The sequence below is a fragment of the Impatiens glandulifera genome, chromosome 6 (genome assembly GCF_907164915.1).
Source record: "Impatiens glandulifera chromosome 6, dImpGla2.1, whole genome shotgun sequence".
Taxonomy (NCBI): Eukaryota; Viridiplantae; Streptophyta; class Magnoliopsida; order Ericales; family Balsaminaceae; genus Impatiens; species Impatiens glandulifera.
This window is the reverse complement of record NC_061867.1, coordinates 20,632,771-20,658,373: the sequence shown is the minus strand read 5'-3', so window position 1 is coordinate 20,658,373 and position 25,603 is coordinate 20,632,771. Positions and strand designations below refer to the sequence as shown.

Below are 25,603 nucleotides of genomic sequence, written 5' to 3'. Positions count from 1 at the left end.
GCGATGTATGAAAAGTAAAATACCTATTATCAAAAACTAACCAAATTTTCATGATCGACATAAAAAAAACCCGATTAGGGCGTCCCTAGGTATCTCAATTCCAAAACATCTTAACAAACCTTATTTTGTCATATTTTTAGGATAGCCCAATCAATCGTATATATAAGTGAACTGATTGTGTATATAATATTTTATAGTTAAAAAAAATGTGTTATATATTTTTTGAAAGTGTTTTATTTGATTAATCGATTAAGTGTGGATCGCAACTTAGGGTAAACCCGAAATTGGTTTATCTGTAATTAGGGTTTAACATTTGGCTTCCCATTGTGCAGAATGCTTTCCTTTGCAAGTCTTCCAAAAACCTCGAGAAAAAGGATTCTTCCTCCTTCGTTTTGGAAACGGTCGCTGCATTTGGATGCATATTTGTTTTACCTTAAAACATGCCTACTCACCTATTTATCTTCTCCTTGCTTTGCCATAAGGACCACCATTTACAGTCATGGGATCGTTGGATCTTCTCCACCGTCTATTTCGCTCTTTTTAATTTGTTCATTTTGATTGAACAATTCAAGTTCATCATATGATATGTAGTATATTTTCATAAATTGAATTCATCTCCTTTTAACCAATCATTTGTGCACACTAATACTTCCACCATTTTAAGATCAAATTTCTCCTAAAAAGATCAATTATCTTTTTACTCAAGATAAAAAATAGACCACTAGCAATCGTTGAGAATGACATTGTAAAATTATCCTTGATAGTAATTGAAATGATTGAGTATTTAGTTTTACTCATTTGCACCGTTTCAAGAGATTAAAAGTTTGGTTAGATCTTTTTTCAATCTTATTGTCTATAGATAACATATATTAAATAATATTACAATATAATTATATTTTGATTTTATTTTGAAAAATTATGTTTCTATAAGTATTATATATATATATATATATATATATTAATTTATAAATACTATTTTAATATATCTTGATATACCAAAATTTTAAAACTCTCATACATTTACCATACAAATAATTTCGGTATCGGTACCATACCTTACATTTTTTGGGTATACCTTAAAAATCGATATATTTGATATATTGCGGTACAGTATTTTCAATATACCTATAATATCAGTAATTTTCCCACCCATACGTCCGACCAGGACCAAGAGATCCGACTAAAGATCTTCGGTCAGGTCCGAGAGGTCTGATTGATAAATTTTTGCTAGGACCGGGAGGTCCTAATCAAGATTTTTCAGCCAGGACGGAGAGGTCCGACTTAGGATTTTTACATTCGACCGAGAAAGTGAACCTAGGACTAATGAGTCTCACACCTGGCCGAACACTCCCGAATTTTGGACCGAGAATTCTTGCCAAGGACCGAGAGGCCTTAGTACCCCCAACCTCGGGACTTTCGCACCTTCACCGAGGATCATGAACCTAGATAGAGGGGTACTCGAATAGGATCGGGGTTTTTTTTATCCCCGACCGAGGAAAAGGAACCCAATACATAGGACACCGGTCCTAAGACATGTTAATTAGGTTCTAATTTTCAAATTCCAAAATTATTTTTTGTAATTTTAGAACCTCAAATCATTTAATAAAAATCCCGAAAAAAAGATACTGATTTCAAAATATTTTTGGGATATTTCCACAAAAATATTTTGACAAAGGCTCGTTTATGATTTATTTTTAAACTCTACTGCCTTTTAAACTGTTTTCTTTAAATATTTTCTTCTTTAGTCATCATCAACAAGTACCAACATTTAAATAATTGTTGTTACAATTTTTTAAATACACAAAAACCTATGCATGTCTAGAACCAGAAGAATAATCGGTTAAAATAAAACGTTATACATACGATTTTCAAAAGCTAAATTTATTAATAGAGGTTGTTTTAATACGGATACGGAGGATGAAACGCGAAATCTCTTTTCCCGAGTATCACCAAACAACGAATTGAAAGATATTCTAGCTAAAAATATGTTTGTACATTTATGCATTTTTTATTAATTTTAAAAAAATTAATTAGCTCTGTTTTAAATAAATAATTTTCTAAAATAATTATTTTTAATTTATCGAAGATTTTCAATAAATAAAATTTTAGTTTGATTATAATAAATCTAAAGATTTTTTAAACTTGAACACAAATTAATTATTTTATAATTAATTCAAAATCTATGAGAGATTAATTAAAATAATGATTTATTTAAAAAAAATTATCACATGTAATCCAAGGTTAAAATTCTTGAACCTCGAACTTTTCTAAAATATTAAGTTTTTTGAGTTACAATTTAACAAGTATGTTTAGTAAAATGATAAACACATCATTTTTGTAAAATTCATTTGATTGTCATATAATAACTCCTTTACCATTCTTTTTATTTATTTAATTTTAAATGATCAATTAAAAGATTGGAGAATTAATATTATAAATATATTTAAAATAAGATAAATTATTTATTGATGTACTATCAACTTTTGACATGTTTATATTCTTTAATTAAAATAATATAATTTTAATTTATTTGTATTATTTTTTTTTGGTTTTACTATAATTATTCAATTATGTTATTTGTATTTTTTTATATTATTATTTGATCATATAATATTGATTAATTTAATTTAATATTTATAAAATACTTTATTAAATATATGGTTTTTATCATTATTTTTAAATCGAAAATATATATATATATATATATATATATATATATATTCAAATTATAAAATAAAATGATGTTTTTCATTAAAATTATTTGATTTGATTAATTTTTTTAACATGGTATATAAAATATAGAATAGAGAGATCATCGTGTTCGTACACGTGTTCTATGATGATTAGATCTCTAGGCCATGTGAGATAGCCCTCGAAGTTACTAGAATTGTGTCTCCCGGCTTTTAAATGCACTAGCACGCAGCCGATCAAAGGCCAAGTGAAGTGCAGAGTATTGAAGTGATATATATATATTTGTACAAAGAAAGCTTTCTAAGAATTTTCAAGATAATCGGCACGTACAGAGATGGCCTTAATTCCGAGCATTTTTGGTGGTCGACAAAGCAACGTCTTCTTCGATCCCTTCTCTCAAGACCTCTGGGATTAGACCTTCGAATCAGGATTAATCCCTTTCTCCTCCTCCAATTCCTCTCACCGCGAGACCTCGGCCTTCGCAGCCGCCAGATTCGACTGGAAGGAAACGCCGGAGGCTCACGTGTTTACGGCAGACTTACCTGGGCTGAAGAAGGACGAGGTCAAAGTGGAGGTCGAAGAAGATCGGGTTCTTCAGATCAGCGGGGAGAGGAACAAAGAACAGGAAGAGAAGACCGATACGTGGCATCGGCTGGAGCGGAGCAGCGGAAAGTTCCAGCGCCGGTTCAGGTTGCCGGAGAATGCCAAGATGGAGCAGATAAAGGCGACCATGGAGAACGGCGTCCTCAAGGTGACCGTGCCAAAGGAGCCCGAGAACAAGCCGGAGGTGAAGTCAATTGACATTTCCGGCTGAGAAGAGGTTCGCAGAAACACCCTTAATAATAATCATAATAATTATATTTGTGGGAGTCTTGAGTTGTCAAAAGGATTTTCAGTATGAGTTTGTGTTTGTATCCATCCGGTGATTATTAAACGTCTGATATTAACATGTTATTATTAATACATAAAAGAGAATTTACATTCAAAGAGAATGTTTTACTGCTTGTTTCAACGATGTTACAAAAATGATAGTAGTGTGGACTTGATCTTAACTAACAGTATTTTAAGACCAAAAAAAAAAATCCTTTTATATAGGAGAAATATTATTCTTTCAAATTTAGATAGGCATTATGACTTGGAAATTTGATGAAATGTCCCTCTTAAGAGGTTTAATTCCAAAAAAGACACGGTTGATAAAGTTTGCAAAAAGGACCTTTTTGTCATGTAAAAAGTCTGTAATACCCCTTGCGCGCCTGTTTTACTGCTCAATTACGAGAAATGTATTTCTCGCATTTGATCTTAACTAACAGTATTTTAAGACAAAAAAAAAAAATCCTTTTATATAGGAGAAATATTATTCTTTCAAATTTAGATAGGCATTATGACCCACTATTTCAAACAGAAATAAACAATTAAATATCTTTATTAACAAGGTCTCCAAAATGTATATTAAATCAAACAGTGATATTGATAATTGGCATAAACAACAAATAGAATTGATCAATTATACTTTTTTTTTTTATCTCAAACAAAAATAAACCTCATTTATATGCTAGTAAATTATTGAAGAATAGTGTCAGTTTACACTCTTTCATCCCAATCATAAAAAAAAATTGCTGACTATGTTGCAACTTTAAAAGACTATATATAATATTTTAAAATTATTAATCAATATTTTATTTTCTAAATTTAATAGTATAACTAAGGATATTCATTCATATATCACAATAAACAAGTATATCCTTTGACTGGTAATTATAAAGACCTCATAAGAACTAAAATTTTAAATTGTTATTAAGACTTTTCAAATAAATTAAATAATAAAGTTGTACTAGAAGTGAATAGCCCAAAATGATCTATAAACATTGGCTTTATTATAAAATCAACAATAAATCTAAAAAAATAATGCATTATAAGACAATCATGTTGATATTGAAAATTAATAATAATGTTTTTCAAAGAATCTGTAACATAATATAAGAGAATAATGAAATTACATAAATTTAAGTAAAAATTGTAAACCCTCCAAAGTTTGAGATAATTATATTTCCTTAAAGAGTGTTTTAAAAATTAAAAATAAAAATAAACAGAGTAGATATAATTGTTATCTGTTTACTTAATCGAGAAGCTCAATAATCTTATATGGTTTTCCTCCCGTAATATATTTGGATTGTAAAATCTATGTGGATTCCCTTCAGATTTTTAAATTTTAACCCGTAGAAAAAAACATTTATTTTGGTTTTCGTGAAAAGCATTAGGTTCGAGAATTTTAACATTTGGTTTGCGTCGGAAATTTTCTTTTATAATAAACCATTGGTTTAAAAGATTTTTAAATGATTCATAATCGCTTTTGAAATTAATTAAAAATAATTAATTTGGAGTTTCATTTTAAATAATCAAGAGATTTTAAATAATTAAATTATAATTTTATTTTTTTAGAAATCCGTCGTCAGTTTAAATTAATTAAACATAATTAATTTTAAAGATTATTTATTTTAAAACAGATTAGCCAACTATTTTTTTTTAAATCAATAAAAGTGGCATATATTTATGAACGTATTGATTAGAGTTTCTTTTTAATTCATAATTTAGTGATACTCAGAAAAAGTTTTCGCGCTTCATCCTCCGTACCCGTTTTTAAATTAGTCTCTACTTATAAAGTTGGCTTTTGAAAATCGGTTGTATCACACTTAAATTTTAACCGATTATTCTTCTGATCCTAGTCATGCTCCTATGTTTTAGCGTTATTTAAAATATTAAAACAACAGTATTTATATAATGGTACATGTTGCTGATTATAACTATGGAAGAATATACATGAAAAACATCAGTCATTTTTAGGGTGTTAGAGTTTAGAAATAAACAAAAAATAGGCCTTACTCAAAAAAATAAATTGTAGAAATATCTCAAAAATATTTTTAAATCATTTTCTAATCACTTGAGATTTGTAGAAAATAATTAGGGTTCCAATATTAAAAAATAATTTTGGGTTTTGAAAAGTGGAACCAAACAGGTCTTCGAACCGAAGTCCTAGGTCTTGGGTTCATTTTCAATCGGGGTCTAAAATTCCTCAGTCTGGATCTCGTTCGAAGCACAGGATCTTCGGCCGGAGTGCCGAATTTCCTCGGTGGAGGTGCTAAGGACTATTGGTCCCATGCCAAGAACATCAGTTAAGGTGTATAAACCCATCGGTCCTAGTTTTGGAAATTCTCGTTTAATGTCAAGATTCTTTGGTCTTAGGTTTAGACCTATTTGTCATGGTTTAGACCTCTTGGTTATAGCTCAAGAACATCGGTCGGACCTCTCAGTCCTAGCTCAAGAACATCTGTCGAACCTCTTGATCTTAACTCAAGAACATCGATCGGACCTTTCGCTTTTAACTCAAGAACATCGGTCGAACTTGTCGGTCCTATCTTATTTCTCGGTTGGACCTCGGTCCGGACCGAAGGTTGTTGGTCGGACCTCTCGGTCCTCAGAACACAAAAGCGTAGGGTTTTGTAATTTTGTTTTGAACTTGGATTTTTTGATTCAATAGCTTATGTAGCTGAACAAAGCTCTCAAAAACATGTTGATCATCATCTCAATGTATCAATAAACTTGAATGATGATCAAATCATTCAAAATAGTTTTTGATCAAAATTTTAAGTTTTAGTTTTAAAGTTGTTTTGAGGAGAGATGAGCTTTCCAATAACTTTCTTATATATCATATATTCGATTGATACCTACACAAGAACACTGATTGTTCGTTTTGAGCAAATCAAGAACTCAAAATTTTTAATTAATTTGAAATTTTTTATTTTGATCAAACATGATCCAAACAGTTGTCCAACATGATTATAATCATATTGGATGCTTTCTGGACTGGGATTCATGGGAATTAGTCCAAGAACAACAAACCCATTTTTTATTTTTAAAATTCAAATTTGGATTTTTCTGTTTAAGGTTGATTGATTATTTCTAACCTATCCAGAAAGTTTATAAATAATCTTAGAGTTGATTTCCAACCATAAACAGCAAACATACAAACTTATGCAATTTGAAATATAAAAATTTCAAATTGTAAATATGAATTAGAGGGTGATTGGAATCTTACAAAGGATTGGAGAACATTCCTAGGTCCTTAGGGAAGTTTTTGTGAAGTTAAGATTAAGGCCTGATGCGAAGTTTTTAAAAAATCCAAAAGCTTGAAACTTTAATGGCGGATCATTGAAAATATTTGATTTAAAGTTAGAAAATTGATCTATTGGCTTCAGATTTGTTTAGAGAGGCTATTTATCAACCAAAAGGCATTAATGGAATTTTGACTATTCATCCAGCCACTTAATGAAATAGATATGAATCACCCCTATTGATGTATGAGAAATGATCACTGTGGTAGGGTGATCAATTTAGCCTTTGAATCAGCCGAAATGGTTGGTTGTATGTTGTATTTCATCTTTGAGAAATCAAAGATGGGACTGTATCTTAATCCTTATGGCGATCGCGACGAAGAAGAAGGTATCAATCAAAATGACATTGTATCATGGCTTTAGCGCGTTCTGTTACTGGTCTGTCCAACGATGTTGGTGTATGGGCATTCAGTTAGCGATTCAGCTAACAAGCGTTAAGCCGATCTAGTGCTTCTCGTGCGTGCGTGTCTTTGGTTGCAGTGGGCTACGCAGGTGCATCTGGAGCGTTGGATGAAAATCAAGCGCTCATCTGATAGACACAATTTCAGCTGTAGTATTTATCTAAGATCTCAGATACACCCGATTACGCCTTTTATTTTAATATTAAAACCTTAAAGGTTTGTTTGAAATTAATTTTTCTTTCCCTCTTATGTCTTTAATTTTGATCTTTTTAAATACACAAAATGTTAAAATAAATATGGAAAATATTTTACCAATTAATTTAATTTTATATATATATATATATTTTTTACATTTTAGGGTTAAATAAATAATTGTTGGGGATGAAATTTGTACCTCATTTCATCCTTAATTTTTATTTTAATCCATTAATTATTTTCTAAAATTATTTTAAGATAAATAAGTACAACATTTATTTCAAATAATTTAATTTTTATTTTGGCCATTTTCCTTCATTGATTAGGCTTTATATCAAAATAATTAATCTAATTAAAATTTTTAATTGGGTTTTGACTTTGGAGTTAATTATTTTGATTTAATTTTATTATAAAATAAATAAAAATAATTATTTTAATTTTATAAATTTGTGTACAGATTTTTAGTGTTTATAGAGATACTTACACATTGATATTATAAAGTTTTCTTAATAAATTCATTATTTATATACATATTAAATTATAGAATTTAAAATATAAAATTTATTGCTTTGTTGGTTAAAATGTTTAACTTATATTGTTAGCAAACACATATGTTCATCAAATTTTATGTTAAATTTAATATATAAAGCATTTTTAGCGAAATTAATTAAAGTGTTGTACTTATGTTATTAGATTGTAAGTTCGAGACTTATATATAGCCTTTTTAATTTAATTTTTTAAATTTAACTGTTTCAATTTATGGGTGGGTCAACCTATGAACCGAGTCAAGTATCCATTACTTTTATATATATCCAAATTAACCATAACTCTCAATCCGACAAATTGGAGCAATTTGGAATTAAACATCATTCTATATATAACGGCTTCAATTCATGGGTGAATCATTATGACTCGACTCAAATATCCATTTACTCTCACATATATATCCAAATTAACCACAACTCTTGACCAGTAAATTAGAGTAATTTGGACTTAAGCATCATTATATATCCTACTAGGATTCTCGTGTTATGCACACGATAAAGATATAAAACAATTTCAATAAAAAAACATTACAATAATTTTAAGATATGTAACTAATGTGTCAAATACTTAATAAAATATGGATAATATTAGAATAGAAAAATATATTCAATATAATTAATACAATTCAACTTGTAACTCCCGGAAAACCCCCTTCATATTAGGTTCCCGTGAAAATCTCGAGATTCGAGAAATTCAACCTCGATTTGCTTGTCAGGATTTTTTTTTAAAATAAAACATTATTTTTAAATGATTTTACTAATTTCTGACAGATTTTTGAAATGAATTAAAAATAATTAATTTCGGGTTCAATTTTAATTTCCGAAGATTTATCTTAATCAAATCACAATTTGATTTTTTAAGAAATCATTTAATTTAAATTAATTAAACATAATTAATTTAAAAGATTATTTATTTTGAAATAGAGTCGCCAATTGATTTTTAAAAAAATCAATAAAAGTTGGCATATGTATACACACGTATTTACTAGAGTTTTCTCTTAGTTCGTAGTTTGGTGATAGTTGGGAAAAGGCTTTCGTGCTTTATCTTCCGTACCCGTTTTCAAAATGGTCTCTACTTATAAAGTTAGCTTTTGAAATCGGTTGTATAACATTTGAGTTATAATCGTTTATTTTTCCGTTCCTAATCAACTTCTGGGTTTAACATTATTTAAAGTATTGAAACATCAACATTTAAATGTGAGTACATGTTCTGGATAATAACAAGGGAGGAATTACGTGAAGAATATCAAATAATTTTAAAGGCATTAAGGTTTATAAATAAACACAAAACTAATCTTTCTTGAAATATTTTGTGGAAATATCCCAAAAATATTGAAAATGCATTTTCTAATTTTTCTGGATATTTAGAAATTATTTGGAGTCCGAAAATTATAAATTTAATTTTGGATTTATTAAAGACCCTAGAACCGGAGTCATAGGTCTAGGGTTCATTTCAATTGGTCGAGATCAAAAGACCCTCATTCTGGCTCAAGGCTCGGAATCTTCGGTCTAAGGATCGAAGTCCCTTGATCAAGGTGCTAAAAACTCTTGGTCATTGGTTGATCTTACCAGTCTAGGTGTATAAATCTTTCGGTCATAGGTTAGGGGCTAAGTTTCTCGGTCTTGTGTTTATAAGCTCTCGGTCCTAAGGTTAGATATCTCGGTCCTAAGGTCAGAACTCTCAGTCCTTGGGATAGGAATCTTGGTCATAGTGTTAAGGAATCTTGGTCCCAAGGTTAGAACTCTTGGTCCTAGGGTTATGGAGTTTCGGTCCCAAGGTTAGAACTCTCGGTTCTAGGGTTAGGACTCTCGGTCCTAATATTAGGACTCTCGTTCCTAGGGTTAGGACTCTTGGTCCTAGGGTTATGGAGACTCGGTCCCAAGGTTAGAACTCTGAATCATAGGGTTAGGACTCTCGGTCCTAGGTTAGGGAGTATCGGTCCTATGTAAAAATCTCCGGTCGGATCTCTCAATCCTAGCTAAAGAACATGGGTCCCAGGTCTCAGTTTGCTCAAGAAAATCGGTCCTAGGTCTCAATCCTAGGTTCGATTTTCTCGGTCCTAGGATAACGAGCCTCGGTCCTCAAACACACAAAGTGCAGTTTTTTTAATTCATTTTTAGGTATGATTCTTTGATCTAAAAGTTTGGCTAGCTTCACAAAGCTCCCAAGAACAAGTTGATCATCATCTCAAGGTATAAATTGACCTGGATGATGATCAATTTGTTCAAAATACTTTGTGATAAAAATTCGGGTTTTTTAATTTTAAAGTTGTTTTGAAGTGACATGTGATATCCCAATAGCTTTCTTATAGAACATATACTTGATTGGTATCAAAACAAGAACACTAGCTGTTCGTTTTGACCAATTAATGAACTAAAAAAATTCAATTCATTTTAAAATTTTCGATTTTGATCAAACATGATCCAAATAGTTTCTCAACATCATTATAATCAAGTTGGGATGTTTCTGGGATGTGATTCAATAGAATTAACCCAAGAATAGCAAACCTGTTTTTTTATTTTTAAAATTCAATTTTGGTTTTTTATTATTTAGATCGATTGATCAGTTATATCCTATCCAAATACTTTTTAAATCATCTAGGGATGGATTTCCAATAATAAAACACTATAAATAGTAAACATAAGATTATGCAATTTGAAATATAAAAATTTCAAATTAAAATTGTAAATAGGAATTAAAGAGTGATTGGAACCTTACCAAGGATTGGAGAACACTCTTTAAATCTTATGGTAGCTTTTTGGATGCTCAGATCCAAATTTAAGGCCTAAAACAAAAATTCAAAAAAATCCAAAAGCTTCAAGCTTTAATGGAGGATTTTTATTTTCTTTGAATTGGAGGTTATGAGTTGGTTCCTTCACTTCAGAATTACTTAAGGAAACTATTTATAGCATTCTTAAGTCGGTTTATCCAGTCTATTGGATCAAATTATCCAAAAGCCATTAATGGTGTTTTAACTATTCTTGGATCAAGTGGCTAGAATAGGGATGATTCATCCCTATTTTTGTAAGGAAGAATGATCACTATCGTAGGTTGATCATTCTAGACTTTGAATCAATAAATTTGGTGGACCAAGGTCTAGTTCCAAAAAGACAAGATCAACACGAACCTTTAAAGCTTATCCACTCCACCAGCGCGTTGGAGACGAAGGTGACGTTCAAAATGGCATCGTGTTGAGCGAATTTTGGTGTGCTGTTTGCATTTTGTCCAATGGCATTGCGTTTGGGCGGTCCGTTAGCGTCCTGACTAATAGGGCGTTAGTCATTCCATTGTGGCCCGGACTCGCGTTTCTTTGGTTTCAAAATAATTATTTTGATCTTATTTATTTAAAAATGATTTAAAATAATTATTTTAATATTATCAATTGGAGTGTTGATTTTTAGTGCTTATAGAGTGTCCCTCTCGAATCGAGTTAGAATACAACAAACTAGTTTTTGAAAACGTTTATTCGATTATGACATCTAACAATAAGTTATCTTGTTCAATTTATAATGAGGGAGTTAGGAAAGATAGAACTTGTAGCGTGTCGCAGTTGGAATGATTTGTTTATGCTATACATAACATTCATCGAGGTGTTTCTAAGAGTTTCTTTAGGAAATCCTTTTTTTTGTGTTTATCCTAACAAGGATGATTCTTGAAAATCCTATTTTACAGAACTTGACAAGTATCCGTAAAATTCATGGAGTAATAAGCTGCATTGAACCGTCTTCCTCAGGTAATCTATTTTTATGGTCAACTACAAGAGGGGCGGACAACATGAGAAAGAGTAGAATTGATAGAGGCCTAGTGAATGAAAAATGGGTGGAGTTTTACCCAAGAAGCCAAATCCAGGTTTTGCAACCAGGTATCTCTGATCACTACCCTTTCAAATTCTTTTGGGAGAAGGAGAAAAAACAGAAAAGACCCTTTAAGTTCTTCAACTTCTGGATGAAAGATGAAGAATTTAATGAAATCCTTAATGAAACTTGGAACATCAGAATTAATAGAACAAAGATGTTCAGAGTTTGTGAGAAACTAAGATTACTGAAAGGGAAGCTAAATAAGTTAGACCGGAAAAAATATTGTGGGATTTCTAAAAGAGTAGAGGAAAACAGAACAAAACTGGAGGAAATACAAAGCAAGACACTAAGAGCCCCAAATCTACCTTATAACAGAGAAGAGGAAAAAGAGGCTCTTACGCGATTCAGAGACCTCTGTTCTAAAGAGGAAAGTTTTTCTAAGCAAAAATCTAGAGAAAATTGGCTTTCATTAGGAGACAAGAATACTTCTTTTTCTATAAAAAATGTTGATCAAGGAATTTCAGAAATCAGGTCCTAAGGCTCACAAACTCAAATGGAGATGTTTTACAGGGACAAAAGACAGTTCATGAGGAAGCAATAAGTATCTACAAAGAGCTGATTGGAACAGAAACAAGCACAATAATAGAGGACAGTCAAAGATTGCTTCAACAGATTGTGCAAAGAAAAATCAGTGAAGAAAGTGGTAACCAATTGATTACAAGAGTTAGTATGGAAGAAGTCAAAAAAGCTGTATTTTCGATGAAAGGGGATAAAACCCAGGGCCAGATGGTTTCAACGCAAACTTCTTCAAAGAAAACTGGGAAATAGTAGGTAAAGATGTAAGCGAAGGGTTTTAGAATTCTTCTAAAACAGGAAAATGTTGAAGCAATGGAACGTCACAGTGTTGAATTTGATTCCTAAGAATTCAATTCCAGAAAAAATTCAGGACTTTCGTCCTATTTCATGCTGCAATGTTATTTACAAAATTATTTAAAAATCATTTCGCAACGTTTGAAAACAGTTATTGATAAACTTGTAGGATTAGGGCAATTAGCATTTATTCCCAAACGCTCTATTTCCCATAACATCCTACTCATGTAGAGCTTATTGAATGGATATGGCAAGAAAAATATATCGCCACGTGTGGCTTTCAAAATTGACATTAAAAAAGCTTTTGACTCGATCAGATGGGGATCAATCCACGAATTCCTCCTTGCTGCAAGTTTTCCAATTATTTTCATTGATTGGATTATGCAATGTGTTTCCACTCCTCACTTTGTTGTGAGCGTGAATGGTATTCATGGAGGCTTTTTCAAGGGTGAAAGGGGAGTAAGGCAAGGAGACCCTATATCTCCTTACCTATTCGTCTTAATAATGGAAATTCTTGACTGCATTTTAAAAATGCTTTTGAGAAGTCATTATTTCAAATTTCACCCATACTACAAAGAAGAAGCAATAACCCATATATGTTTTGCAGATGATCTATTTTTTGTGGCTTATACGGATGTTGAATCTGTTAGTATAATCAAAGAAGCTCTAACAATCTTTTCGAGTATTACAGGTCTATACATCAATGAGGACAAAAGTCAGGCTTTCTATGGAGGGGTTAATGAAGAAAGGGAAGAAAACATATTCAATATTATGGGAATCAAGGAAGGTGAACTACCAGTGAAATACCTTGGAGTACCCCTGTCAACAAAACAACTCCGATACAATCACTTCAGACAACTAATAGAAAAGGTTAGAAATTCTGTCTTGGGTTGGGCTACGAAAAAACTGTCTTATGCAGGTAGAATCGAGCTCGTTAAAAGAGTCATCTTTGGAATTATTGGCTACTGGGCACAACAGATAGTCATCCCGAAAGAAAGTAATGGCTGAACTCGATAGAATCATGAGAGATTACATCTGGGGAACACAAGGCAGAGGAGGAAAAAAAGTCAAATGGGAGGATGTTTGCACTCCAATAGAAGAAGGCGGACTAGGAATAAAAGTTGTGTTGAATTGAACAAAGCCCTCACCATCAAGAGCTTATGGGAGTTGGAGAAAAAAACGGACTCCCTATGGGTCAAATGGGTGCATACAAAATTTATGAAAGAAGAGAAGAGTATCTGGACACGAAGCATCAATGAAAAAATGGCATGGTCATTGAAGAAAATCCTAAAAACAAGAAAAGATGCCTTTTAAATGGTGAAAACCACAATTGGAAATGGAAGAGGGGTACTATTCTGGCATGATTCTTGGCTGGATAATATTCCCATATATTCAAAGAAGAAATGCAATGAAACAGAGTTAGAAGAGAATATATCAAGTACTCATTTAGAGACGTCTATGAAGGTAAATGTGATTCACTTTTGAGGCGTATTCCAGAAGGTGATAAAATCCTAAACCTAATGAGGCAGAGGCAACTCAATGAAAATAATGATGAAATATGCTGGAAAATAGAAAGCAATGAGAAATTTATTACAGGAAAGGCATGGGAAATTGTTAGAACAAGAGGACAAGAGATAGATTGACATAATGTGGTATGGTCTCCAAAGATTATTCCTCGTCACCAATTTATTCTTTGGCTGGTATACAGGAAAAGATTGACAACAAAAGACAGAATTCGAAAATACATAAACATTCCTGATATCAACTGTGTTATATGTTCGGGAGTTGAGGAAAGCATAAACCATTTATTTGGGGAATGCTCTTTTGTAATACAAATCTGGAAGATGTATGTTGCAAACATGAACATCATCAACTTTCCAGGAATATGGGAAGAAATCCAAGAGTGGATGAAGAATAAAGCAAAAGGAAGATCATTCTATGTAAGTATGTTGAAATGCTATTTTGGAGTAGTAATCTACAATATCTGAAAAGAAAGAAATTCAAGAACTCACAGTGGAAGAAGTAGAATCGCTGAAGATATTTGGAGAGATGTAACTTCAGATGGAAATGCACTCATTCAATCCTGGAGAGGAATCGAAAAGAATGAAGAGAATAGAAAGCTCTGCCAGATATGAGATATTTCGTTTGAGAAGGTTACAAGTAGAATAAAAGTAAAAACGTTGTAGGCTCTAATTGATTATTGTTATTGTCTGTAATTCAATTATTGTTTCATTGTCAAATCTAGAAATTGTCTAGATCTGATCTTAAACTTTTGTATTTTTTTCCCTCATTTGGGTTTTTTTTTAATGAAATGGCACTAAGCTGTTTCCAAAAAAAAAAATTCATGGAGTAACGATAATTCTAGGTATTAAAATATCAATTCCTGTATAGCTTGAATATCAATAGATTATTCATGTTTTATTCATGTATAAATGACTAAGGGTTATTATTATGAGAAATGCAAAGAACATGAAATATTTAGTAGCCTTTCATTTGGTTACTAATAAGTAACATTTCATGGCGATCATAAACTTATGACCATGAGACTTATCAACAAACATATCTTAGTGAGAAAGCTAACAAGCTTTCCTAATAAGACTTACTATTGTGTGATCATGTATATATGATCAAAGTATCTTTATTGTTTGTTGCAGAAGTTAACAAACATTCCGTGAAACATACTCGTATGTGTGGTTGAAATGATCATGTATAAATGATCATGGTGCCATCAATAAATAGGCGTTCATGTTTAGGGAATTCGGAATAGAAAATTTTTCAAAGAACAAGTTCAGAACAGTATATTAGAGAATGAAACTTCATTGGAGTACCTATCAAAATATAGGATTTCGAAAAGGACTATTTTGGATTACCTATCGAAAGATAGGATTTGAACATGAATGTACAAATAATCGTTGTGATTATTGATAAACAAGGCTTAAATATCTATTGAGTGATAGGGTTTGGAATACCTATTTGGGAGATATGCTTTGTATTAAAGCACCTATCGAGAGATAGGAATTTGTTGAGTACTTATTCGTACGATAGGAATTTGATACTTATTCGGCGATAGAAACATTTTTTTTTGTTTCCCAAGTCATATCCTTGTTTATCTCTTTTATTTTTTGAGATTGGAATAAACCTTGATCCTTTGAAATGAATCATGATGTTTTCAGATTCAAAATGTATTCAGAGCTAGGTTTTGAACATCTTTTACGTCCTTTGTGATGATTTTTCTTTCATCAAAAAATAAGATTTTTCCCCCCAAATTTTCAGATATCGGCTATAAATTCGATCTCGTATACAAACGATTATAAATGATCATAATCCTCGAGGAAGGTCATTCTGACCTTTTGATAAAAGAATGCAACTTATTTTTGGTTGCTCAGCCCTAAGCCACATTTCTTGAAAGTTCGACTCATCGCAAAAACATTTGGGATTGGCTTTTGACTTTCTTCTTTGGGTTTTAATATGCCATTTTCTCTCTTCTTTTATTTTCTCTTTTGTTGGCTCGTGGGTATATGTGGTAGAATCAGTACATACATGCATTTTCCATATGCAATCTAGATTCAGATATTGGGTAGGCCACAAATGGTGATTTCAATACCTTGACCACTTGAGCCGTGTTAATTTTTCGTTCCGGAGTGTATCTTGTAAAATTGGTACATTTTGCTCTTGTGTCGTAGCAATGAAGACTAGACTCTGAGTCAGCACAAAGGGTTATTTAAATACCTTAACTAATACATGAACATTTTTCAAAATCTTTAGAGATTTTCGGAGTTTATTACAATTCATTTTTTGGGTTTTTTGTTCCCAAAGCATGAGTTTAAACCTCTCATTTTTTAACAAAAGTAATGTTAAGGTGTCCTTTCTCAATTTATGGCTATATGCCTCGCTTTAATGGGGTTTATTTACATTCTTTTACTTCAAAAACCTTTAATGGAGGGTTGCTCTCAGGATAATCGCCTACAAACGAAAAAGAGCTTAGAACCTTTAAGTCAAGGCTGCCAAAGTACCTAGCATCCGCAAAGCGATTTTGGATCTTGTAGCATGAATCAATGATACTTAATCGAATTTGTTCATGAGTTTAGTCAAGTGGGTGTGGTAGTGTTTCATGTTTTCTCCTTTCACTTGCCACATGTCATTGGCTTGGGATATGACCAAGTTAGAGTCACCAATGACTTCTAGCTTAGTTGCCTCTTTTTCATATGCCAATTTGAGGCCCAGGAAGCATACCCTGTTATTGGTGACGGGATATTCGAGTTTTATGGATATTGGGTTGTACGTCCCTTTTATGTCGACTCAAAAATCCCAATTTCGTAACCCTACTTTTCTTATTTTCACTATTCTCAAAAGTTAAGTAATGGAGAAGAAAGGGATAGGAAATGGTTGGTTTATTCAAAATCAGTGGATAATGTGTTAAAATTATTGAAAATTTATCTAAGATCTTCGATGTCTCAAGATAGATTGAATGGACTTGCTATTTTATGTATTGAAAAAGATTTTTTGGAATATATTGATTACGATACAATTATCAATGATTTTGCATCTAAAAATGCAAGAAGAATTCACTTTCGTTGACAATTTATGTTGCATCTTTGTAGATATTGGAAGGTTATTGAAGATCAACGGTGAAACACAAGTGAAGTTTATGCGTATGGCCTCAATTTCGTGCTTTCGCCTAAGGCCTAAAAAATCTCAGGAACGACACTGAATGGTTGTAAAAGAGGCTGGAAAGCATGTTGCATTGGAGTTGATGTTTATTTTTTTTAAATCATGTGTAAAGGCAGTCTAATGGGAAGGATGAAAACAGTCAAATATTTCCATTAACATGAGAAATTATGGACAATTGTGGAGAGTTAGAATCAATATTCATATTCTTGGTGTTTTTAGCCTTCCACTCCACGATATAAGATTCCCACATGGTGAAGGTCTAAAACATTTAGATCAACTTAAGACTATAATGGTTGTATGAAACATGCTATGCCTAAAGTTTAACAATCGTCGGTGAAAGTCTACTTTGGCTCGAGAAGAAGAAATGACTAGAATTTTTATTTTTGTAAAAAATACAATAGAGAAGTTTTGTGTTATTTAATTATGAAAAATGACATAGAGAGAAAGAAGTTAGAGAAAGAAACTGAAATATTTATGCTTAAATTTAATAATAAAAATAATAATATTTTGTTTGTAATTAAAAAAATGTGTAATTTCACATAAGCACCTCCTTTGTTTATGTGTAAAAAAATGTTGACCGTGTAAATAAGAAATGAGCAAAATCAAATAATAATAAATGTATAAAGAGTTTTATTAAACAAGTTAGTGTATAAGGAGACATTTCAAACTAAATGCCATGTATGAGAAGTAAAATACCTATTATCAAAAACTAACCAAATTTTTCATGATCCACATAAAAAAACCGATTAGGGCGTCACGAGGTATCTCAATTCCAAAACATCTTAACAAACCTTTTTTTTTTGTCATATTCTTAGGGTAGCCCAATCGTATATCTAAGTGAATTGATTGTGTATATAATATTTTATAGTTAAAATAAAAAAACTGTGTGTTATATATTTTTTGAACGTGTTTTATTTTGATTAATTGATTAAGTGTGGATCGCAACTTAGGGTAAACCCGAAATTGGTTTATCTGTAATTAGGGTTTAACATTTGGCTTCTTTTTTTCCTTAGCGTTTGGCTTCCCATTGTGCAAAATGCTTTCCTTTGCAATTCTTCCAAAAACCTTGAGAAAAAGCATTCTTCCTCCTTTGTTTCGAACCGGTCGCTGCATTTGGATGCATATTTGTTTTACCTTAAAACATGCCTACTCACTTATTTATCTTCTCCTTGCTTTGCCAAAAGGACCACTATTTACAGTCATGGGATCGTTCGAACTTCTCCACCGCCCATTTCGCTCTTTTTAATTTGTTCATTTTCATTGAACAATTCAAGTTCATCATATGTAGTATATTTTCATAAGTTGAATTCATCTCATTTTAATCAATCATTTGTGCACACTAATACCTCCACCATTTTAAGATTAAATTTCTCTTAAAAAGATCAATTATCCTTTTACTCTAGACTCACTAACAACCGTTGAGGATGACATTGTAAAATTATCCTTGATAGTAATTGAAAGGATTGGGTATTTAGTTTTACTCATTTGCACCGTTTCAAGAGATTAAAAGTTTGGTTGAATCTCTTTTCAATCTTATCGTCTATAGATAACATATATTGAATAATATTATAATATAATTATATTTTGATTTTATTTTGAAAAATTATGTTTCTATAATTAAATTAATATTAAATATATTTATTTCCTTATAAGTATTATATATATTAATTTATAAATATTATTTAAGTATATCTCGATATACCAAAATTTTAAAAATCTAATACATTTACCATACAAATAATAATTTCGGTATCGATACCATACCTTACATTTTTTTGGTATACCTTAAAAATCGATATTTTTGATATATTACGGTACAATATTTTCGATATACCTATAATATCAATAATTTTCCCACCCATACGTCCGACCAGGACCAAGAGATCCGACTAAAGATCTTCGGTCAAGTCCGAGAGGTCTGATCGATAAATTTTTGCTAGGACCGAGAGGTCCGATCAAGATTTTTCAGCCAAGACTGAGAGGTTCGGCTGAGGATTTTTACATTCGACCAAGAAAGTGAACCTAGGATTAATGAGTCTCACACCTGGTCGAATACTCCTGAATTTGGACCGAGAATTCTAGACAAGGACCGAGAGACCTTAGTACCCCCAACCGAGAGACTTTCGCACCTTCACCGAGGATCATGAACCTAGATAGAGGGGTACTCGAATAGGATCGGGGCCTTTTTATCCCCGACCGAGGAAAAGGAACCTAAGACATAGGACACCGGTCCTAAGACATGTTTGGTTCCAATTTTCAAATTCCAAAATTATTTTTTGTAATTTTGGAACCTCAAATTATTTACTAAAAATTCCGAAAAAAAATAGATACTGATTTCAAAATATTTTTGGGATATTTTCACAAAAATATTTTGATAAAGGCTCGTTTATGATTTATTTTTAAACTCTACTGTCTTTTAAACTTATGTTCTTTAAGTATTTTCTTCCTTAGTCATCATCAACAACAAGTACCAGCATTTAAATAATTGTTGTTATAATTTTTTTAATACACAAAAACATAAGCATATTTAGGACCGGAAGAATAATCGGTTAAAATAAATGTTATACAACCGATTTTCAAAACCAAATTTATTAATAGAGATCGTTTTTAAAACGGGTACGGAGGATAAAATGTGAAATCTTTTTTCTGAGTATCACCGATCAATGAATTGAAAAAATTCTGCCTAAAAATATGTTTGTACACGTATGCCTTTTTTTATTAATTTAAAAAAAAATTAATTAGTTCAGTTTCAAATAAATAATCTGTTAAAATAATTATTTTTAATTAATTTATCAAAAATTATCCATAAATAAAATTTTAATTTGATTATAATAAATCTAAAAATTTTTAAACTTAAACCCAAATTAATTAATTCAAAATCTATGAGGAATTATTTAAAATAATTATCAATTTAAAAAAATTTTAACATACAAAATAAGGTTAAAGTTCACGAATCTCGAACTTTTCTGAAAAAATATGAATATTTTATAATCACATTTTAACAATTATGTTATAATTTGAAAATGGTAATAAAAATATTTGACAAAAATGATAAACACATACAAAATATGTAAAATTCATTTGACTATCATATTATAACTAGTTTACTGTTATTTTTTTTTTTGTCAATTATTTTTTATTTAATTTTAAATTGTTATTTAAAAGATTATAGAATTAATATTATAAATATATTTAAAATAAGTTAAATTATTTATTGATGTTCTGTAAATTTTTGACAGGTTTATATTATTCAATTAAAATAATATTTTTAATTTATTTATATTTTTTTTATTATACTATAATTATTCAGTTATGTGATTTATTTTTTACATTATTATTTGATCCTATAATATTGATTTATTTAATTTAATATTTATAAAATAATTTAATAAATATATGTTTTTTTATCATTATTTTTAAATCGAAAATATATATATATATATATATATTCAAATTATAAAATAAAATGATGTTTTTCATTAAAATTATTTGATTTGATTAATTTTTTTAACATGGTATATAAAATATAGAATAGAGAGATCATCGTGTTCGTACACGTGTTCTATGATGATTAGATCTCTAGGCCATGTGAGATAGCCCTCGAAGTTACTAGAATTGTGTCTCCCGGCTTTTAAATGCACTAGCACGCAGCCGATCAAAGGCCAAGTGAAGTGCAGAGTATTGAAGTGATATATATATATATTTGTACAAAGAAAGCTTTCTAAGAATTTTCAAGATAATCGGCACGTACAGAGATGGCCTTAATTCCGAGCATTTTTGGTGGTCGACAAAGCAACGTCTTCTTCGATCCCTTCTCTCAAGACCTCTGGGATTCGACCTTCGAATCAGGATTAATCCCTTTCTCCTCCTCCAATTCCTCTCACCGCGAGACCTCGGCCTTCGCAGCCGCCAGAATCGATTGGAAGGAAACGCCGGAGGCTCACGTGTTTACGGCAGACTTACCTGGGCTGAAGAAGGACGAGGTCAAAGTGGAGGTCGAAGAAGATCGGGTTCTTCAGATCAGCGGGGAGAGGAACAAAGAACAGGAAGAGAAGACCGATAAGTGGCATCGGCTGGAGCGGAGCAGCGGAAAGTTCCAGCGCCGGTTCAGGTTGCCGGAGAATGCCAAGATGGAGCAGATAAAGGCGACCATGGAGAACGGCGTCCTCAAGGTGACCGTGCCAAAGGAGCCCGAGAACAAGCCGGAGGTGAAGTCAATTGACATTTCCGGCTAAGAAGAGGTTCGCAGAAACAGCCTTAATAATAATCATAATAATTATCTTCGTGGGAGTCTTGAGTTGTCAAAAGAATTTTCAGTCTGAGTTTGTGTTTGTATCCATCCGGTGATGGAAGTGAATGAAATCAACTGTTTAACTTATTTGCTAAAAGTCTATCAGTAAAATTAAATGATATGAACATGGTTTTTTTAATACTTAAAGGAGAATTTACATTCAAATAGAATGTTTTACTGCTTGTTTCAACGTTGTTACAAAAATGATAGTAGTGTTGACTTGATCTTAACTAATAGTATTTTAAGACAAAAAAAAAAAAATCCTTTTATATAGGAGAAATATTATTCTTTCAAATTTAGATAGGCATTATGACCCACTATTTCAAACAGAAATAAACAATTAAATATCTTTATTAAAAACGCCTCCAAAATGTATATCAAATCAAATAGTGATATTGATAATTGGCATAAACAACAAATGGAATTGATAAATTATACTTTTTTTATCTCAAACAAAAATAAACCTCATTTATATGCTAGTAATTTATTGAACAATATTGTGAGTTTACACTCTTTCATTTCAATCATAAAAAAATTTTGCTGTTTATGTTGAAACTCTAAAAGACTATATATAATATTTTAAAATTATTAATCAATATTTTATTTTCTAAATTTAATAGTATAACTAAGGATATTCATTCATATATCACAATAAACAAATATATCTTTTGACAGGGGTAATTATAAAGACCTCATAAGAACTAAAATTTAAAATTGTTATTAAGACCTTTCAAATAAATTAAATAATAAAGATGTACTAGGAGTGATAGCCCAAAATGAACTATAAATATTGGCTTTATTATAAAATTAACAATAAATCTAAAAAAATAATGAGTATAAGACAAACATGTTGATAATGAAAATTAATAATAATATTTTTCAAAGAATCTACAACATAAGAGGATAATGAAATTACATAAATTTAAGAAAAAAAATTGTAAACCCTCAAAAGTTTGGGATAATTATATTTCCCTAAAGAGTGTTTTACAAATTAAAAATAAATAAATAAACAGAGTACATATAATTGTTGATTGCTTACTTAAACACCACCGAGAAGAACAATAAGCTTATATGGATTTCCTCTCGTAATATATTTGGATTGTAAAATCTATGTGTATTCCTCTGTGATCGTAACACGCGGAAAAACATTTATTTTGGTTTTTGTGAAAAACATGAGTTTCGAGATTTTTTAACGTTGGTTTGCGTCGAATTTTCTTTTTTAAATAAAACCATTGGTATAAAAGATTTTAAAATGATCCATAATCGCTTTTGAAATAAATTAAAAAGAATTAATTTGGAGTACTTTCATTTTAAATAATCAGGAGATTTTAAATAATTAAATTATAATATTATTTTTTTATAAATCCGTCAGTTTAAATTAATTAAACATAATTAATTTTAAAGATTATTTGTTTTAAAACAGAGTAGCCAACTACTATTTTTTGAAAATTAATAAAAGTGACATACATTTATGAACGTATTGGCCAAAGTTTCTTTTAGTTTTCCCAAAAAGAAAAAGTTTCTTTTAGTTCATAATTTGGTGATACTCAAGAAAGGGCTTTCACGTTTCATCCTCCGTACCTGTTTTTAAAATGGTCTCTACTTATTAAGTTGGCTTTTGAAAATCGGTTGTATCACACATAAGTTTTAACCGATTATTCTCCTGATTCTAGTCATGCTCCTAGATTTTAACGTTATTTAAAATATTGAAACAACAATATTTAAATGATGGTTAATGTTGTTGATTATAACTATGGAAGAATATATACTTGAAGAACATCAGTCATTTTAAGAGTGTTAGAGTTTAGAATAAACACAAAATAGGTCTTACTTAAAAAAAACATAGAAATATTTTGAAATCATTTTATAATCACTTGAGATTTTTAGAAAATAATTAGGGTTCCAATATTACAAAAATAATTTTGGGTTTTGAAAAGTGGAACCAAACAGGCCTTAGGACCGGAGTCATAGGCCTTGGGTTCATTTTCAATCGGGGTCTAAAAATCCTCGATCTGGGTAAAGGAGCCTCTCGTTCGAGGCTTGGGATCTTCAGTTGGAGTGCCGAATTTCCTCGGTTGAGGTGCTAAGGACTCTTGGTCCTTGGCCAAGATCATCGGTTATGGTGTGTAAACCCACCGGTCCTAGGTTCAAAAATTCTCGTTTAAGGTCAAGAGTCTTCGGTCCTAGGTTTAGAATTCTTGGTCCTAGGTTTAGACCTCTCGGTCCTGGTTTAGACCTCTCGGCCATAGCTCAAGAACATCCGTCGGACCTCTCGGCCATAGCTCAAGAACATTGGTCGAACCTCTCGCTTGTCGGTCCTATCTTATTTCTTGGTCGGACCTCTTAGTACTAGGTCTCGGTCTGGACCGAAGGTTGTCGGTCGGACCTCTCGGTCCTCAAAACACAAAAGCGCAGTGTTTTGTAATTTTGTTTTGAACTTGGATTCTTTGATCCAAGAGCTTCGGTAGCTTAACAAGGCTCTCAAAAATATGTTGATCATCATCTTAATGTGTCAATTAACTTGAATGATGATTGAATCATTCAAAACAGTTTTTTTTTATCAAAAATTGATTTTTTGGTTTTAAAGTTGTTTTGAGGAGATATGAGCTTTCCAATAACTTCCTTATAGATCATATATTCGATTGGTACCTACACCAGAACACTGATCGTTCGCTTTGATCAAATCAAGAACTCAAAATTTTCAATTTAATTGAAATTTTTTATTTTGATCAAACATGATCCAAACAGTTGCACAACATGATTATAATCATTTTGAGATGCTTTCTGGGCTGGGATTCAAGGGAATTAGCCCAAGATAAACAAACTCGTTTTTTATTTTTTAAATTCAAATTTGGCCTTTTCTGTTTAAGGTTGATTGATTATTTCTAACCTATCCAGAAATTTATAAATAATCTTAGGATTGATTTCCAACCATAAAACATCATAAACAGAAAACATACAAAGATGGTAGGGTGAATATCTCATCCCTTGAATTAGCCGATAGGTTGGTTGTATGTTGTATTTCATCTTTGAGATATCAAAGATGGGACTACATCTTTATCCTTCCGGCGATCGCGATGAAGAAGGAGGTATCAATCAAAATGACATCGTATCATGGCTTTATCAGGATTCGACCTTCGAATCAGGATTAATCCCTTTCTCTTCCTCCAATTCCTCTCACCGCGAGACCTCGACCTTCGCAGCCGCCAGAATCGACTGGAAGGAAACGCCGGAGGCTCACGTGTTTACGGAAGACTTACCTGGGCTGAAGAAGGACGAGGTCAAAGTGGAGGTCGAAGAAGATCGGGTTCTTCAGATCAGCGGGGAGAGGAACAAAGAACAGGAAGAGAAGACCGATAAGTGGCATCGGCTGGAGTGGAGCACCGGAAAGTTCCCGCGCCGGTTCAGGTTGCCCGAGAATCCAAGATGGAGCAGATAAAGGCGACCATGAAAAACGGCGTCCTCAAGGTGACCGTGCCAAAGGAGCCCGAGAACAAGCCGGAGGTGAAGTCAATTGACATTTCCCGCTAAGAAGAGGTTCGCAGAAACAACCTTAATAATAATAATAATTAGTTCCTAAGCCATCATTATCTTCGTGTGAGTCTTGAGTTGTCAAAAGGATTTTCAGTCTGAGTTTGTGTTTGTATCCATCCGGCGATGGAAGTGAATGAAATCAAGTTTTCAACTTATTTGCTAAAAGTCTATGAGTAAAATTAAATGATATGAACATGTTTTTTTTAATACTTAAAAGGAGAATTTACATTCAAAGAGAATGTTTTACTGCTTGTTTCAACATTGTTACAAAAATGATAATAGTGTTGACTTGATCTTAACTAATAGTATTTTAAGACAAAAAAATCCTTTTATATAGGAGAAATATTATTCTTTCAAATTAAGATAGGCATTATGACCCACTATTTCAAACAGAAATAAACAATTAAACATCTTTATTAAAAAGGTTTCAAAAATGTA

At 31.4% G+C, this 25,603-nt stretch overlaps 1 protein-coding gene and 2 pseudogenes across 1 annotated transcript; all 3 read left to right on the top strand.

Moving 5' to 3' along the window:
• Nucleotides 1-3,010: 3,010 nt before the first annotated feature.
• On the top strand, nt 3,011-3,564 carry LOC124942006 (annotated as a pseudogene).
• Nucleotides 3,565-21,080: 17,516 nt separating this feature from the next.
• On the top strand, nt 21,081-21,638 carry LOC124942696 (18.1 kDa class I heat shock protein-like). The gene has a single exon (XM_047483243.1). It carries the CDS (start codon nt 21,096-21,098, stop codon nt 21,573-21,575), a length of 480 nt encoding a protein of 159 aa, XP_047339199.1. The 5' UTR covers nt 21,081-21,095; the 3' UTR covers nt 21,576-21,638.
• A 3,036-nt stretch (nt 21,639-24,674) lies between these two features.
• On the top strand, nt 24,675-25,162 carry LOC124943330 (annotated as a pseudogene).
• Nucleotides 25,163-25,603: the final 441 nt, after the last annotated feature.

Excerpts from the sequence above, each read along its gene's own strand:
- LOC124942696 (XM_047483243.1), top strand. The coding sequence starts at position 21,096 with ATGGCCTTAATTCCGAGCATTTTTGGTGGTCGACAAAGCAACGTCTTC.